Below are 13,989 nucleotides of genomic sequence, written 5' to 3'. Positions count from 1 at the left end.
TCTCGAATACATGCTGATACAGGCAGACTCTCAAATATTTTCTAAGAGGTGTTTGAAACTGTCAGGATCCACAAAATGGTGATGGTGTGCTAGTGCATATTTAGCTTTTCTTCTTTATATGTCTTTTTTTTTTTTTTTTTTTGTAGGGGTGTGTGTGTGTTTAAAAACACATAGGAAAATGTTGGCCTGATTAAAAGCAGGAATTAGAAGAATAATGTTCCTTACTTCTAAAATGGTCTTAACTTTGACATTAGATAAGGTTGTGAGTGTGTTTACATAGTTTTGGGGTGAAAACATCTTAAATAGCTCAAGTAGGTTTTCTAGATATGTAAATATAACTTTTGTTTGAACTGATAGTTAATTTCAAAGTCAAACTTTCTGCCTGAGCATATTTTCATTTGTTTCTCTTGCAAGAAACTCTGAAGAATGAAAGTAGAAAGAAATCCTGTGTATTGCTCCATTGGACGGCTTTTTGTATATCACTATTCTGACTTCTGTCCCTCAAGGTTTAAATGAAATTTTCTCTCTGTTGTGTTAGTCTTTATCCATAGGAAAATGTCCTATCCTGAGTGGGCATTTCTTGCTAGTGCAGAATGTGTTCCCAAGTCTCTGGGATGCCTGTGAGGATCCCAGCTGATGTGCAAGGCACTCAGCAGCAGAACGAGGGTCCTACAGGATATTTAGGCTGGTTCAAATTTTTCCGATTCTGCCTGCAAATCTTCACCACAGAGTAGCAGCAAGAAAATATGACAGAATGGCGAGTCTGAAGCAGACAAATAAAGGAGAAGTTGTGGTTTATTGACCATTTCGAAAAAGAAAAAGGCTTCCTGCACTGGAGACTTAGCCAGGAGTGGTCCTCTGCACCAAACGCAGTGGCTGAGGAAGGCACATGCACATCTGTTTTCCTTTGCAATGTCTCAGACATCTCACGCCTGATTACCTCTGCTTGCCAGAGGCTGCATTTCTCTTTCAGTTTTGGTAATCTGGAAAAAAGGCATGTCACCCCTATCTGCTGCCCATCTGCAGGGCAGAGTCCTGCGGGCATCCTGCAGCATCGCTGCTGTTCCAGACTTCGCTTTTCTTAGAGGCGGTGGAGCTCTGTTCAGCCACACAGCCAGTTATTTGGGAGGGTTCACAGCAGCTCAAGCTGAAGAAACAAAACTGACACTAAGAACTAAATAGGAAGCTGTTAAAATACCTCTAAAATAGAGAGAAAATAACCACCTTATTCTTTCCTATATTTATATAAAGGATAACTTCTAATGCTTTCCCTTCTCGCATCTCCTCCCAAGCCTTTTCTTGTGGGAATTTTCTTATTTCCATCTCTTCTTTCAGAACCTCCAGGGTAGGTGCTTTTCATTTGAACTTCTCAGTCTTGATATAATTTATTTCAGAGTTTTACTCTGCCTGCTCATGTGTACAATAGGCTCTCATACTCATATCCCTAAAAGTCCTGGTGACTCAAGACAGTCACAGCTGTAGTTTTTTTACATTTTTTTTTTCACCATCCAATTTCCTTTTCTAGTGCCTTTCTTGCCTCCTGGGGAAGTGACAGTTGGCATAACATGGCAGCAAAGCTGGTTCCCAACATCTGAGGGGGATGATGAGGCCATTTTTTGGTGGTGTCTTCAGGGGATGAAATGTGCTAACTCAATGCAAATCACCCTTATAAAACAGCCAAATGTCTTGGGACTCCATCCCAAAAATACTCCACAAGCATGGCTTTGGTGCATTTCTTTCATTTCCTCTAGTCGTAGGCAAAATCATCCGAAAATATATCCATTTTCTAGCCGTCCTATGTTATGACACAGCTGGAGTTGGTTAAAATCTAGAGGGCAGTATCTGGCTTAAGCTGATGGGCCTTTGAATGACTTTGATTTATTATTCTAGAACAGCCTGTCCCCTCTTCAGCCCTGTAGTAGTTTTGCTTTGATTTAATGAGAAAAACAGAAGAAGGCTGAAAAAGTTTTGCTATTATATAGTCCATGCATAATGCAAAGTAGAAGTCTAGGCATGCAGATCCCCCAAATTCTCAAATCAAAGAGATTTTCACTCTATTGCTCTGCAGGCAGGGATGGATGGTGGGTCACCTCAGCGGAGCCGTAGGAGAAACTTTGTGTTCCTCAGCTTTGCAGGGCCCTGGAAGGCAGCTGATGAAGGTAGTAACTGTCTGCCATTAAGCCAAATTCATATTTTCACATTTTAAACAGGAATCCAGGTAATTAAATGAATACATTTAAGGCCTTGTTGGTTTTGGTAATATAAGGAAAGCTAACCACAGTAAGGGGTCTGGCACCTGCATGTGGTACCCGGAGCCACTTCAGAGGCTGGAGAGGAAACAAAAATAATTAAGCAAATTGTCTTGGTATTCAGTTTTCCTTTTCAAGTGTAAATGTCTTGTGGCTTTCTGCTTATTTTGGTACAAGTGGATCTTACAGACAGGAAAGGGTGTTGGGTTTTGTGGAAGATTCTCCCCATCAGTATCTGAATTGCACTGCAACTGCATCTTTTGGCTCTGAGTATAAAGGAAAGGTTTATTGTGTGGAGCCAATTTTGGTTTCCATGAGGGTGGTGATGCACATCACAGGATAAAGGAAAGCCATGGGGACAATTTTTTGCAAATGTGTGTGCTGAAATTGTGGTGGACAGGAGTTAAAAGACCTTTCAGCTTTACCCTTGCTTATTCTAAACTGACATTGAAGAAATAGCAAGGGAGAGGGAGATTTTAATGGAAACCATAATACCAAACATTGCTGTAAAGTGGCGGAAGCAGGTCTCTTTAGACTGTGGCTCTGGTTCAAGTCAGAGATTACTTTCTAATTCCTGAATCTGTGCCCCTGGTGAAACGTCTGCTGGATGCCGGTTCCCTCTCCCGCAGCAGCTCTGGATGAACTAAAACAATCCCCTGCTGCCTTCAGAGACGCAAGTGGGTATGTGACCGGTTGTACCTCAGCCTTACAGGACAAGGAAGCGAAAATCTCTGAGTTTAAGCCGTCCTGGCACCTGACTCAAAGTCCTCTGAGGTCAATCAGGGTCTCTGGATCAGACCTTGGTAATAAACAGACGTTTTTTCCAGACAAAGGAAAAAGTCTGATTTTCTTTGGCTCTGAGGATTTTTTTTTATTATTATTATTTTCTGTTTAAAAGAGAAAGGAAACCTCAAAGGACATTTCTTTGTTTTCCCCTGAAGATTGTGCTCTTGGCTGGAGACCATCTCTCCTGTACTCAAGCCCGTAAGTGCATTTTCTCTCTTTCAGAGGAGACTGGCTGCACATTGCCCTCTGCTACCCAAGGAACACCGTTTTCCACGTGGTGACAGATGTCTACCAGCGACAGACGGGGATGGTACACAGCATAAAGCACTACTTCGCGGCTCCTTCCCGGGCCAGTGCTCTCAACGGGACTGGAGAGAGGCTCTTCTACTTTGATAGAGCATCAGGGTGAGCCCATGACAGACCCCCAGCAAATGGGCAGGAACTCCCTGGGGTCTTCTTCTTTCCAGCCCCACTGCCTCCTTTCCCTTCCTCATAGTTAAACTTCAGTCCCATCCAACTCACATGGTCTTTTCACTGATTTCTTGTCAAAATGAAATGTTTGTGGGCTGTTTATTGAGTTATGGGCTGGTGTGACCTGGCTTAGGTCTACTTCTGTATCACCAAGCAGTGCTTGGCATTGCCATTAAAAAATAGCTTTTTTCTTCCCTGGCCCTAGCTCCTTTGAAGCCTCCCCCCTGCTGCTGCTCAGGTCGATGGAGGTGCGGGACCAGTGTAAATATTTGTAAAAATCCATTGCAGCCTGAAGAGCTATGAAAAGGAGCCCTCCTGTGCCTGCTGCAGCTCCAACACTGAGATAGTTTGGGAAATTTCAACTTCTTTGTATTCCCATGAAGACTTGTAAAATGTTCACGCTCAAAAAATTAGAGTTTGGAGGGGGAAAGAAGGAGGAGGGAAAAAAATAGGATAGCACCATAATACATCTTGTATTTTGAAGGTAAGAAGACAGTCCTAGAGATCACACACCATCTTTATGAGAATCTAGATCACCTTTGGTTACAAAAACATGTTACGAAACCATGTTTCTCAGTCAGCTAAAATAGCTGGGGAGGAAAAAAGTGTTTTGTGGTCTAACCATGAGTCCCATGATGCTTCACCTGACCAAGCAGCTACTTCAGAAATCAATCCACAAATGCCAAATTAGAAAAGAGGATGGAGTATGTTTATTCTTTGAACCATAATATATGAGCAATCAAATGCCTTCCGTTTTAACCAAGCTCCTTGGTGATCACCGGGTCTCTCATGATAGGAATTGTGAAATGAGGGGGATTAACTAGTAAACTACTTTTTTTTTTTTTTCTTCTTCTTTTTGTCTGTGTGTGTGTGTGTCGCGGGGGGGGGAGAGAGGGGGGGAAGGGAGTGTTGACAAAATTCTGTAAACAGGTTGTTTACTACTGAAGAGAAGGGAAAATGCTTACACATGTAGGTCTGTGAGGGCAGAGACATTAGCTGCCAGCAGCCATCTGGACTTGGTACATGCAGACTGCTGGACATAACCCACCTAACCCAGCTTCCTTCTAGCAGTATCAGCCTTTTGGTTCTCTGTTTAATTCAGCAGCACTTTTTTTAGCCTCTCAGAGTACAGAAGCTAGGGCACTGGCTTTTTTCTTTTCCTGTTGTTTTTTTTTTTAGACTTCATAATAAGTGGGATGTTTCCCCTTCTTTTTTTAACCCCACGTGCTGGATCCTTGGAGAGGAACCAAGCTTACTCATTCTTTCTTCCAGACAAATAGAAACAAATACTTAGTTTTTTAAAGAAATAGAAAGAAAAAGAAAAGAAAACCTTTAAAGCTCATGCATCATTTTGATCCTGAAGCTGAGCTGAGCTGTTTATATAATTTCCTCTGCCTGAATTTCAGAATGGACACGATTGAAAACATACTTAGAACAGCTAGGAAAAAATGAACTGCAAGGGCCAGAAGATCTGGCTGCCTTGGAGCTTTTGTCATGCATGCCTAGGGCTAAGCTGTGCCTGCAGGCCAAGGCCATGAGATGCGGAGAGCCAAACGGGGAGATGCCAATATTTCCAGGCAAGCCTGCACAATAGCATGAGCACGCTAGCAGGATGCCACCACGCCCACCCGGGGCTGGAAGTGGTGCCTGCCCCACGGACGCTTGCCCATTGAAGGAAGCTGTTTTGGGCATATGGGCTGTAAGTGCGGCAGGTCTCATCATGTCAGGACAGGAGTGAAGCGCGACCAGCATCCTTGCAGGACTCATTTTACAAGCACAACTTGTGGGCGTGCTGTATTACACCACTCTAAGACAGAGTTATTTGGTGTCATTGGGAAATGGGAGGGATAATGCAATTTAACAAGTGCAGACCCTGCCTCTACTCAACCTTTCCTCTAAACACACAGAGGCTCTGACCCCTCTGCTTGTTCTCATTTCCAGGTACCTCTTTGTTCACCTGCAAGCCCACGAAGCTCGGAAAGGCCACAGTTACTGCTCTCAGCAAGGCTGCGAACGTATTAAAATCATGGCGCATATGTACCCAGGGGTGTCCTGGAGCTGCGCCCCAAACCCCTTCCTGCAGAGGCCGGCAGCTCCCCAGCGCCCTGTGTCCCAGCGCCCAGCCAGGCTGTGCAGGGCATGTGGGGCCCCACAGGTACCCAGAGCATCCTCTTTCGTGTTTGGGTAATGCGGCATACATGCATCTGTGTGAGGTTAATGCATTTTAACAGCCCTCAAGGAAAATTCATGGAGAATCGCCACTTGTGTATCTGGTCGGATCATGTCATGTGTGGAAGGAAGGGTTTTACCCTAAATTTCTACAGCTTCTTGTACTATGTTTCAAAGATAGCCTCAAAGAAATCGCCCAACTGGAAGCATGTGGGCGAACAGTCACAGCACTTTTTTTCCTTTTTTTTTCTTTCTTTCTTTCAAGCAAGAATAAAAAGATGCTTGAGAGGGCTCAGACTGGATTAGCTTTGAATTCCAATGCACAGCATTGCTGTTGAATTTCAGACTGGGAAGTAACTCTGGTTAATGGGAATAATCAGAAAATTAGAGCCAGGTTTTCTTCTCATTTACTGTCAGTTCTGTAAATTCACGCCACTGTAAATTCTGTAGAATTGTTTCAGCCTCATACAAATCTGCACTTGATTTTAAAGCCAAGCAAAATATATGAAAGTCATATTCAACTTGTTATTCAGTGGCAGAGTGACCATCAGAGGTCCTTTCCAACCAGGGTTACCATGATTCTTTGATAAATGTTGTCTTAACAACAAACACTTACTTGTGAAGCAGGATCATAGTTTGAAAAGAATTCTCTGAGTTTTGCAATCATGTATATGAGCAATAGTACTCGGTGCCATCCAGATTTTAAGGTTCTGTCTCTCATGTAATTGCAGCTTGCTATCACTAGCACACCCTCAGTCAAGTATATAAGAATCCAGATCCAGTCTCTCAGCAAGGCAGACATACAAAGCCACTTGACATCTGCGTTCATTAAGGTATGTGTTTTACTGTATTTGAAATGGTGATTAAACAGGGGAAACTTCTTCTCCAAGGATAGTTATTACGAAATCTTGCTGAGTCTTGGCAGAAGGAAATGGGAAGTTCCCCTGGAAGAGGCAAGTGCATTGTTCTCCCTTACAATTAACTCCATTAAAGTCACTGGGAATTTGTATTCTATTCAGATGAGGATTTGAGCCCTTAGGGGGAGAAAAGGCCTTTTATCACCTCAAAAGAAGAATTAACACCATCACTCTAATATGGAGGAAGCGGGGAGAAAATTACAACAGAAGTCACTGTTTACAAAGGATGTGGGGAAAAACACAAGCTTGTTTTTCTGATTTTCTCTGCTGGCATTGCACTAAAAGTTAAAAATAACTCTATTTTACTACTGAAGGAGTTTGGAACTGTCATGTTATCCCTGCACGTGCCTTATATCTCTGCCTGGATGTAGCAGGGTGACTGAAATAATTTTAGCAAGGATACTTTCCCAGGTTTATATGTTACTGAATTATATTAATGCTAAAAAATGCCAAGCAAAGCTGGTAAAGAATCCTTATGGCGTAAGAGCAGCCAAGATTTCTCACCATGTGCTGTGGCTGCATCATCAAAAACTAATTCAACTCATTAGAAAGCAGGGGTTATTGGAGGTAACCTCCTCACCTGCAGTGAATTGCAGAGACCAGTGTATGGACTGCACTCAGAGACGTTGCCTGCAGATGATGGAGTCCCTCATGCATGTGGATGCAGTGGTGGCCTGCTCCAGCTCCCATGTAGCAACAGGAGCCCTGGTGGGTCTGGAGCATGCAGTCAAGGCAAGACACACAGCTGGGCTCTTTCTTTGGCCAGAAGCTCTGGTTTAGGTCAGCTTGCAGTTGCGGTTGCTCCCTGCTCTGCATGCATCCAGGCTTAGAACGTGTCTATTTTGCTCATACTTCTGTGGAGGCTTAGAAGTATGAGCAAAAGATTTAGTCTGCCTTTGCTCCTCCTCACTCTCCCCTGCCCACCCATGGCCCAGACATTTTTATTTCCCTTACCCTTGACCTATTGCGTCTCTGAGAGCCTTTGTCTTTCCAAAAGCAGAGATTGTGGTGCATTTTGAGAGTTGTAACCTGAGGAAGGAGCCCTCACTGTAGGAAGGGAGGGGAGTAAGAGTCACTTGTGCTGCAACTTCCTTGAGGCCCTGGGACAGCTCTACTGAGAAGGAATATTTTGTTTTTGAAATCTTTTTATATTTACATTTCCAGGGGGAAAAAAATGTCCATCTGTCGCTTCTATTCCCCCATCCGCTGTCTCAGCATCTCTCCCGTGTTCCTTGGTCAAATCTGCCTTGCCAAGTGACAGTAATTTCACCCACATGAAAAGAGTCTGTATTAAGCATTTTACTCCCAGGATTCTCTGCTTCCCAAATGTATCTTCTTAATACACAAAAGATGTCGATGATCTCACTTCTCATGTTTTTGGTACCCCACTGGGCTTACCAGTGCTATTCAAACCTAATGGTTTTTTCCTCCTCCTGCTACTGACCAGATATCAGTGATGTCACTTCATCTGCACTAATTACATACTGAAAATTATAGGGTGTAAACATGTGATATTTTCCTTGCTCATAACTCCCTTCTTATGGAAAAGCAGGCTCAGAGTCTGAAGCTCCCCAGTCATTTACTGCCTGCCTCCATAAAACCTACCTTTTTTGTTGCAGATAAATGGTGCAGTGTTCCTGATCAATAGCCCTGGGATATTCTTCGTGGTGCTAGATGCATGTTCAGGAGCAGTTGTGAGTAGGCGGCACTTTGACACAGTTACTGGGGAAAATGCAGCCAATTCAATAACTGATTATGTTCAAACATTTATAAAAGAGAGGTAAGCAAAGTGCTGAGAGCCCAGTTCGTATAGTGACCTGGGGCTGATAGACAAAGAGAGGAAAATGATCTACTTTCAGAACCGAACCTGTGCTCTGAAAACATTTGGCAAAGATTGAATTATGTACAAATCCCAAATATCACCTAGATAATAAGAAAAGCACTGTCTTTCTCACAGGATTGCACAGATTCGAGCAGAAAGAGACAGACTTTCTGGAAAACTGGCAATTCCTTTTAAATTAACAATCCATTTTCCACTTTGAAGTAGATAAGGTCCGTGCAATGACATGTGCAGTCCTGTGTATGTATCCCAATGGCCAACAATTTCCTGGCAGCTGATGATTCAGTTTTCCATTTCTGAAATGGGTTGGTTTCTGTTTACTTTTACTGATTGTTTTTGCCTTCTTTGACAAATGAAAATCATAGGTGTGCCAGATTTTCCAAGACTTTTCTTGGGCAAACCAATGAATAGACCTGCGTGCCTGCGGGCTGTTACCTTGAATGCGTCCTGGCAAAGATCTGGATCATCTCTGTTTGTGTCTGTTCCACATTCCTTGTGGTTTTATGTGTCGCCACATAAACATGGAACAACAGAGATTTATAGATAAATTCTTGGCTGCTGGCAGAAGCAGGTCAAATAACCAGAAAACAGACTTTCAGTCCAAGACATTTCTGAGCAGTTCATGACCAAAGATTTGAACACTCTGGAGTTATTACATCTTTATTCGTGCACATGAGTAGGTACATATATAAAATGTGCATGAAGTGACATATATGCATGTGATGCCTGTACATTTGGTTTGATTTTCTTGTAGGATGTGTATTTTTGCAAGGCTGGGCATTTAGCTAAATGCAACCAGTTGTGCCTGTAATTCATCACAGGTACAATTCACTGAGGGCTGAAAGCACATCTGTGAGGACCAGTCAGGCTGAAGCTTGACTGAAAATCAGACTCAGTTTATAGATGGTTTCAGCATCTCAGGACTGCACAATAACTGAATTTCTTCTGCAGCTGAGTGTCACTTTCTTAAAAGGGGTGCACTCACAGTCATTTGGGCTTGTTTTGAGTCTGTGTAAGGAACAGGTTTAATTTAGGAACATATTTATACAGAGGGTTTAGCTTATGAAAGCTTACACGTGATTGAAATCAAGGAGATTTAAGCTTGTTCTTAAAGGTAGGCAAGCTCTCAAGTCCTTTTCTGAATTAGAGCTTAAAGATCTTGCAGATTCTTAGCAATTGTAATGTTTTGCTGTCATGCAGTAATTACTGTCCTTCCTTTCAGATCACTTGTTCTTGTGTGCTCTAGAGATATTGCAGACATGGTGGGGAGCTCTGAAATGTCTATATTTACAAGGTTAGGTTCTGCAAAGCCTATTGTCTTCCACAAGGAAGGTAAATATATGTATTCTGTTCTACTTCTTTTGCCTGAGAATTACTGACTGGTGTGTCTACTTACCAAAAATATACACATACTCACGTAGTGTTTATCAATGTATTTGCTACTACAAAATATGCCTGTGTAATTTCATAAAAAACCTCTTAGCTCAGGGATGTTGAGAAGTAGGAGAGTTATTCTGGATTTTGACTCTACCTCTCCAGTTTGCTTGCTGCAAATTGAATCCTAAATTGAATCCTTTTTTTTTTTTTTTCTTCTAAAAACTACAACAAATAATTATTTAATAAAGATTCCATCTCTAAAATTCAACAGCTTTGCAAGGGAAAATAATCACAAACTAAAAGGCTGATGAAAAGAAAGTAGCCTGCAGTGAAATAGGAGCTCTTTATTTTCTTGGATGAAAGAAAGGTGAAATCACCAGGCTTGGAAAGCTCTTACTGCAGTTTTACCTTGAATTACTGTAAGAAATTCATTGGTATCGTTGGTCCAGGGAATCCAAGTACTTTTGAATAACATATTTTTATAGCTTTAGAGCATTCGTTTAGAAATATTGTCACTGCACTTTCAAAGAAACAAAAAAGAAAGCAGGAAAATCATTGCAGAGGAGACTGGCCCAATCCTAATCCCGGGTGATACTCAGCCTCTTTTCAGTCCCAAAGTCTGTTCTCTTCATGGTGAGAAAACAGCAAACTTGTGGGCATGTCCTCCCTGCAATGCCTTTGAGCAGCACACTTTTTTGACAGAACAGCTTTCGGTCTGAATTCCCTGTTTTTGATGGAATTTAGGGAACTGCTTGTGGAAACTCAGTGTGCACAAAGCTGCCAGTCACATATTGTCTTTACCATGCTGGGTTTCCTTCTGGAAAACAGGGGGCTGTTGAAGTACAAGTCTGGACAAACGGTTTGGGTGATAAGGATATTAGGAAAACAGCCAGCTAGCTTGATTCAGATTCCACTTGCAGTCTCTTAAGCAGAGATCAGATGTAGAATTTTTTGTATTTCCAGCTTTTTTTTTTTTTCCTGCTATTGCTTTACTGAAATTTACATCAATTTCTGGTTCAAGTTTCAAAGCTCATTCCTGTGACTATTCCAGGAGGAGGACAGCATAATCTTTACAGCAGAGACAGCATTTCGCTTTGGTGCCTGTTTGATTCTTGAGAAGCTGTTTTTGCTTTCATCCTTTCAAAAGCAAAAATTTGAGGTTTTCTTTTTTGTTTCTTTGTCCTGGAACTTCATTGCTTCATTCTTTCTTCAAAGCCCTGACTACTTTTGAAAGGAATTTTTTTTATTAAAAAGTAATCTTTTTTGTTTGCTTTGTCAAACTTTTTTCCCTGGAACACCTGTGCCTCTCACTTGGGCACAGTTCTGCCAGGTCATTCTGGGAGCTTGGTTCAGCCTCCAGCCCTGACCACTCCTGGAGCACACAAAGGAGCAAGTAGGGCCACCACAGTGCCCCATCCTGGGGACACACCGGTTGGTGGCCATCTCCTTGCCCTACGTCTCCAGTGGGAAGTCAGGGGCTGTTGTGCTGGTGGCTGGCAGCGGGAGTAAGCTGCTGCTGGCTGATCCCGTGTCACCTCTGTTTTGCTTTTCTGAAGGGCAAGGGTGTTCACCCGCGTGTCTGCCCTGATTTCCAGTCTGGGTAATTATGTTCTGATTCATGAGCTTTCTCCTGCTGATTCAGGTATGTGCACTATTTGACTTCACAGCTCCAAAAGCGATTGCATGCAGGACTGTGTACAGCAGCTGCCGTGGTCCGCTCTGGGGGGCCGTAGTTCAGGGCAGGCTGGAACATTTCTCCCAAATGCATATTGATGCTTCCAGGGATAATGCACAAAAGCAATCCCCTTGACCCCAGCAGGATCAGGATTTAGGGTCTTGTTGCCTGGTTCTGCAAAACCTTATTTAAATTAGAAGTGTTTACAGGAATAGTCTTGATCCAACCATCTGCAAATAGCCTTGGGAGTCTTTGCAATGAAAAGCATAATATAAACACAAGACATTATTATTAAAATCAAAGAACACATAATGCCTTTGTACTTTGTGACAGCAGAGGACAAGAGCAGAACTGACATGGGGAACAGTTTATGCATAACAGGAAGAACGTAATGTAAACTAATAAAAGAAGGATTCAAAATGCCTAACCATTTTCACGTAGTCAAATATGAAAAAGTACCAATGGTTAAAAATAAAGAGTAAAGCAATATTCCTGTTAACTCACATCTGGGAATATCTCTCAGCTTATTGAAATACCTGTAGAGCTGTGATGCAGTGAGGGTACAGCTTCAGCAAGGCTCATTCCCTCTTTCATCCCTTTTCGCCTCTTAAGCATTCTGTGTTTTCTTTTGTTTTTTTTTTTTTTTTTTTTTTTTTTTTTTTTAATCCAAGGAAACAAACAAAAAATAAATAAAAGGCTAAGAAGCTTCTGTGATATCCATGTTGTGCTGCTGACAACTGAATGGATCCACCCAGAGGGTCATGCTCTTGTGTCTGTTTTACAGGGAGTTTTGCTATGCTTGGCTATAAAGGACAAGCGAAACCCTCCTGGATTAAAGTCCTTAACCATGCTGGTAATCAGAAAGCCGCTTCTCTACAGCATTATGTTCCATTGAAGCTGAAGGAGTATCAATGTTCAGCTAACACTTTTTCTCAGAACCACTCAGAGCACATCTCTGCAGAGGCTATGGTGCCCCACAATTAGCACCGGTCTTGTAACACCAACCAGGCAAGTCCAGCAGCTGTCACCAAAACCTGCTCTTGTTTTTACGGGATTGTACCGAACCAATGTTGTTCACTTGTATATTTTATAACTAATAAATATAGTTTCATCTTACCTGCTATGGTAGAGTTTTATTTTTCAAACAGTGTCCCACAGGACAGGATAGGAGAAGCCTGTGGGCTGCGCTTCCCAAGGAGAGAAGTGTTTGAACATATCTATGATTTGGGGTCAGACGGTAAGTTTTAAAGGTGAAAATGTGTTCTTCAGTATCATTGGGACTGGAAATGAAACTTGGCATGGAAACTTTAGCAGCATCCAGGGAAACAGATGAACCTTCGGCAGAGGTAGGGAATTCTCCCATCAATCCTGTTTTCCCTCCATTAATTCCCGCTTTTAAAACAACTGAGCGTCTGTGTTCTATGACATCTTAGGTGAACTCATCAGCATCTGCTTGCATCGATGGGTAAGCACGTGGTGATTTTACAATAATGCCTCCTAATAGACCTGAATATATACAGTTGCAACAAGGAATTATAAATATATTTCTGTCTGTAGCTAATGACTGGTGAAATGATGTTTGCCCAATTGATGTGAACATTTAATTAAAGACCTGCAGGAATAAAACTCAGGATGATGTATATGCTGTGCAGGGCAAAATCTTCCATTCCTCCTTCAGACAATGATTGTATTGACTTTCTGCTCCCATTGAGGACTGAAATACTGCTGGTGTTAGTAGCTAATATTCTTTGGTTGTTTTTCTTGTTTTGTTTATATTACTGATTTTTGAAGTGAACAAAAAGGAAGAGCTTTGTATGCAAACTGAGAAACAAACTGATGACCTCCCTGTCTACAATATAAGTACAAAGTTAGCCTGAAGTGATGACATACTCATTTTGGTATGAAATGAATGGATGAAATCCATTGCCATAATGATCAGACACTTCAGATCTTTTCTTTACAGAATGGCATGTGTTTTTTTTTTCCAAGCTTTTCTACTAAAATGTACTGATCTTTTCCTCGCTGTGTAGTACATTGGGACCCTTGCATTTCAAGGCTAAACCTTGTGTCAAGAGTGCCTCTTTTTTCCTTTGAGTTGCTGACAGCTGTCCACAGGTTATTCAGACAGGTAGGTAAAGGCTTTGTTACCAATGTCCCGTCGTTTCTTTGAAATTCTCAGAAATGGCCAAACAAGTTGCTACAGGACAAGGTCAGCATTTTGTTGGCCAGACTATTGCTCCCTGGTGGGTTAGTCGCTCTGGCATCCGTAAGTCTTAGTGGGAACTGACCTCCCTGGCTGAGACGCTTACCTCCACCACCTCATACCACCTGGGTGAGGGGGAGAGGACACCCAAAGGCTTGTGGGCAGAGGAGGAGGCCGTGGCTCCATCACCACATCAGGAAGGAGAGGTGGCAGTTGGGTTCAGCCAGAGGAGAGGTCTTGGCTTGCTGGAGAGCGTGAAGAAGTTAGTGATGCTGCTCAGGAGAGGGGAGGTAACAGACAGG

At 42.4% G+C, this 13,989-nt stretch overlaps 1 protein-coding gene across 1 annotated transcript in view; it reads left to right on the top strand.

Annotated features, from left to right (window-relative positions):
• Positions 1–12,468, top strand: part of LOC311213501 (cell surface hyaluronidase CEMIP2-like) — a gene marked incomplete at its 3' end in the record, with an annotated part of 50,393 nt that extends 37,925 nt beyond the window's left edge. The window contains exons 18-23 of the mRNA XM_084293540.1: positions 3,258–3,440; positions 5,448–5,661; positions 6,407–6,508; positions 8,212–8,372; positions 9,655–9,764; positions 12,269–12,468. Coding sequence (XP_084149666.1) covers positions 3,258–3,440; positions 5,448–5,661; positions 6,407–6,508; positions 8,212–8,372; positions 9,655–9,764; positions 12,269–12,468 — 970 coding nt within the window. The remainder of the gene's footprint in view (positions 1–3,257; positions 3,441–5,447; positions 5,662–6,406; positions 6,509–8,211; positions 8,373–9,654; positions 9,765–12,268) is intronic.
• Positions 12,469–13,989: the final 1,521 nt, after the last annotated feature.

Source organism: Netta rufina, assembly GCF_964035555.1.
Source record: "Netta rufina genome assembly, chromosome: 11".
Lineage (NCBI taxonomy): Eukaryota > Metazoa > Chordata > Aves > Anseriformes > Anatidae > Netta > Netta rufina.
The sequence above is the reverse complement of the archived record's forward strand: the minus strand, read 5'-3'. Positions and strand labels throughout refer to the sequence as shown.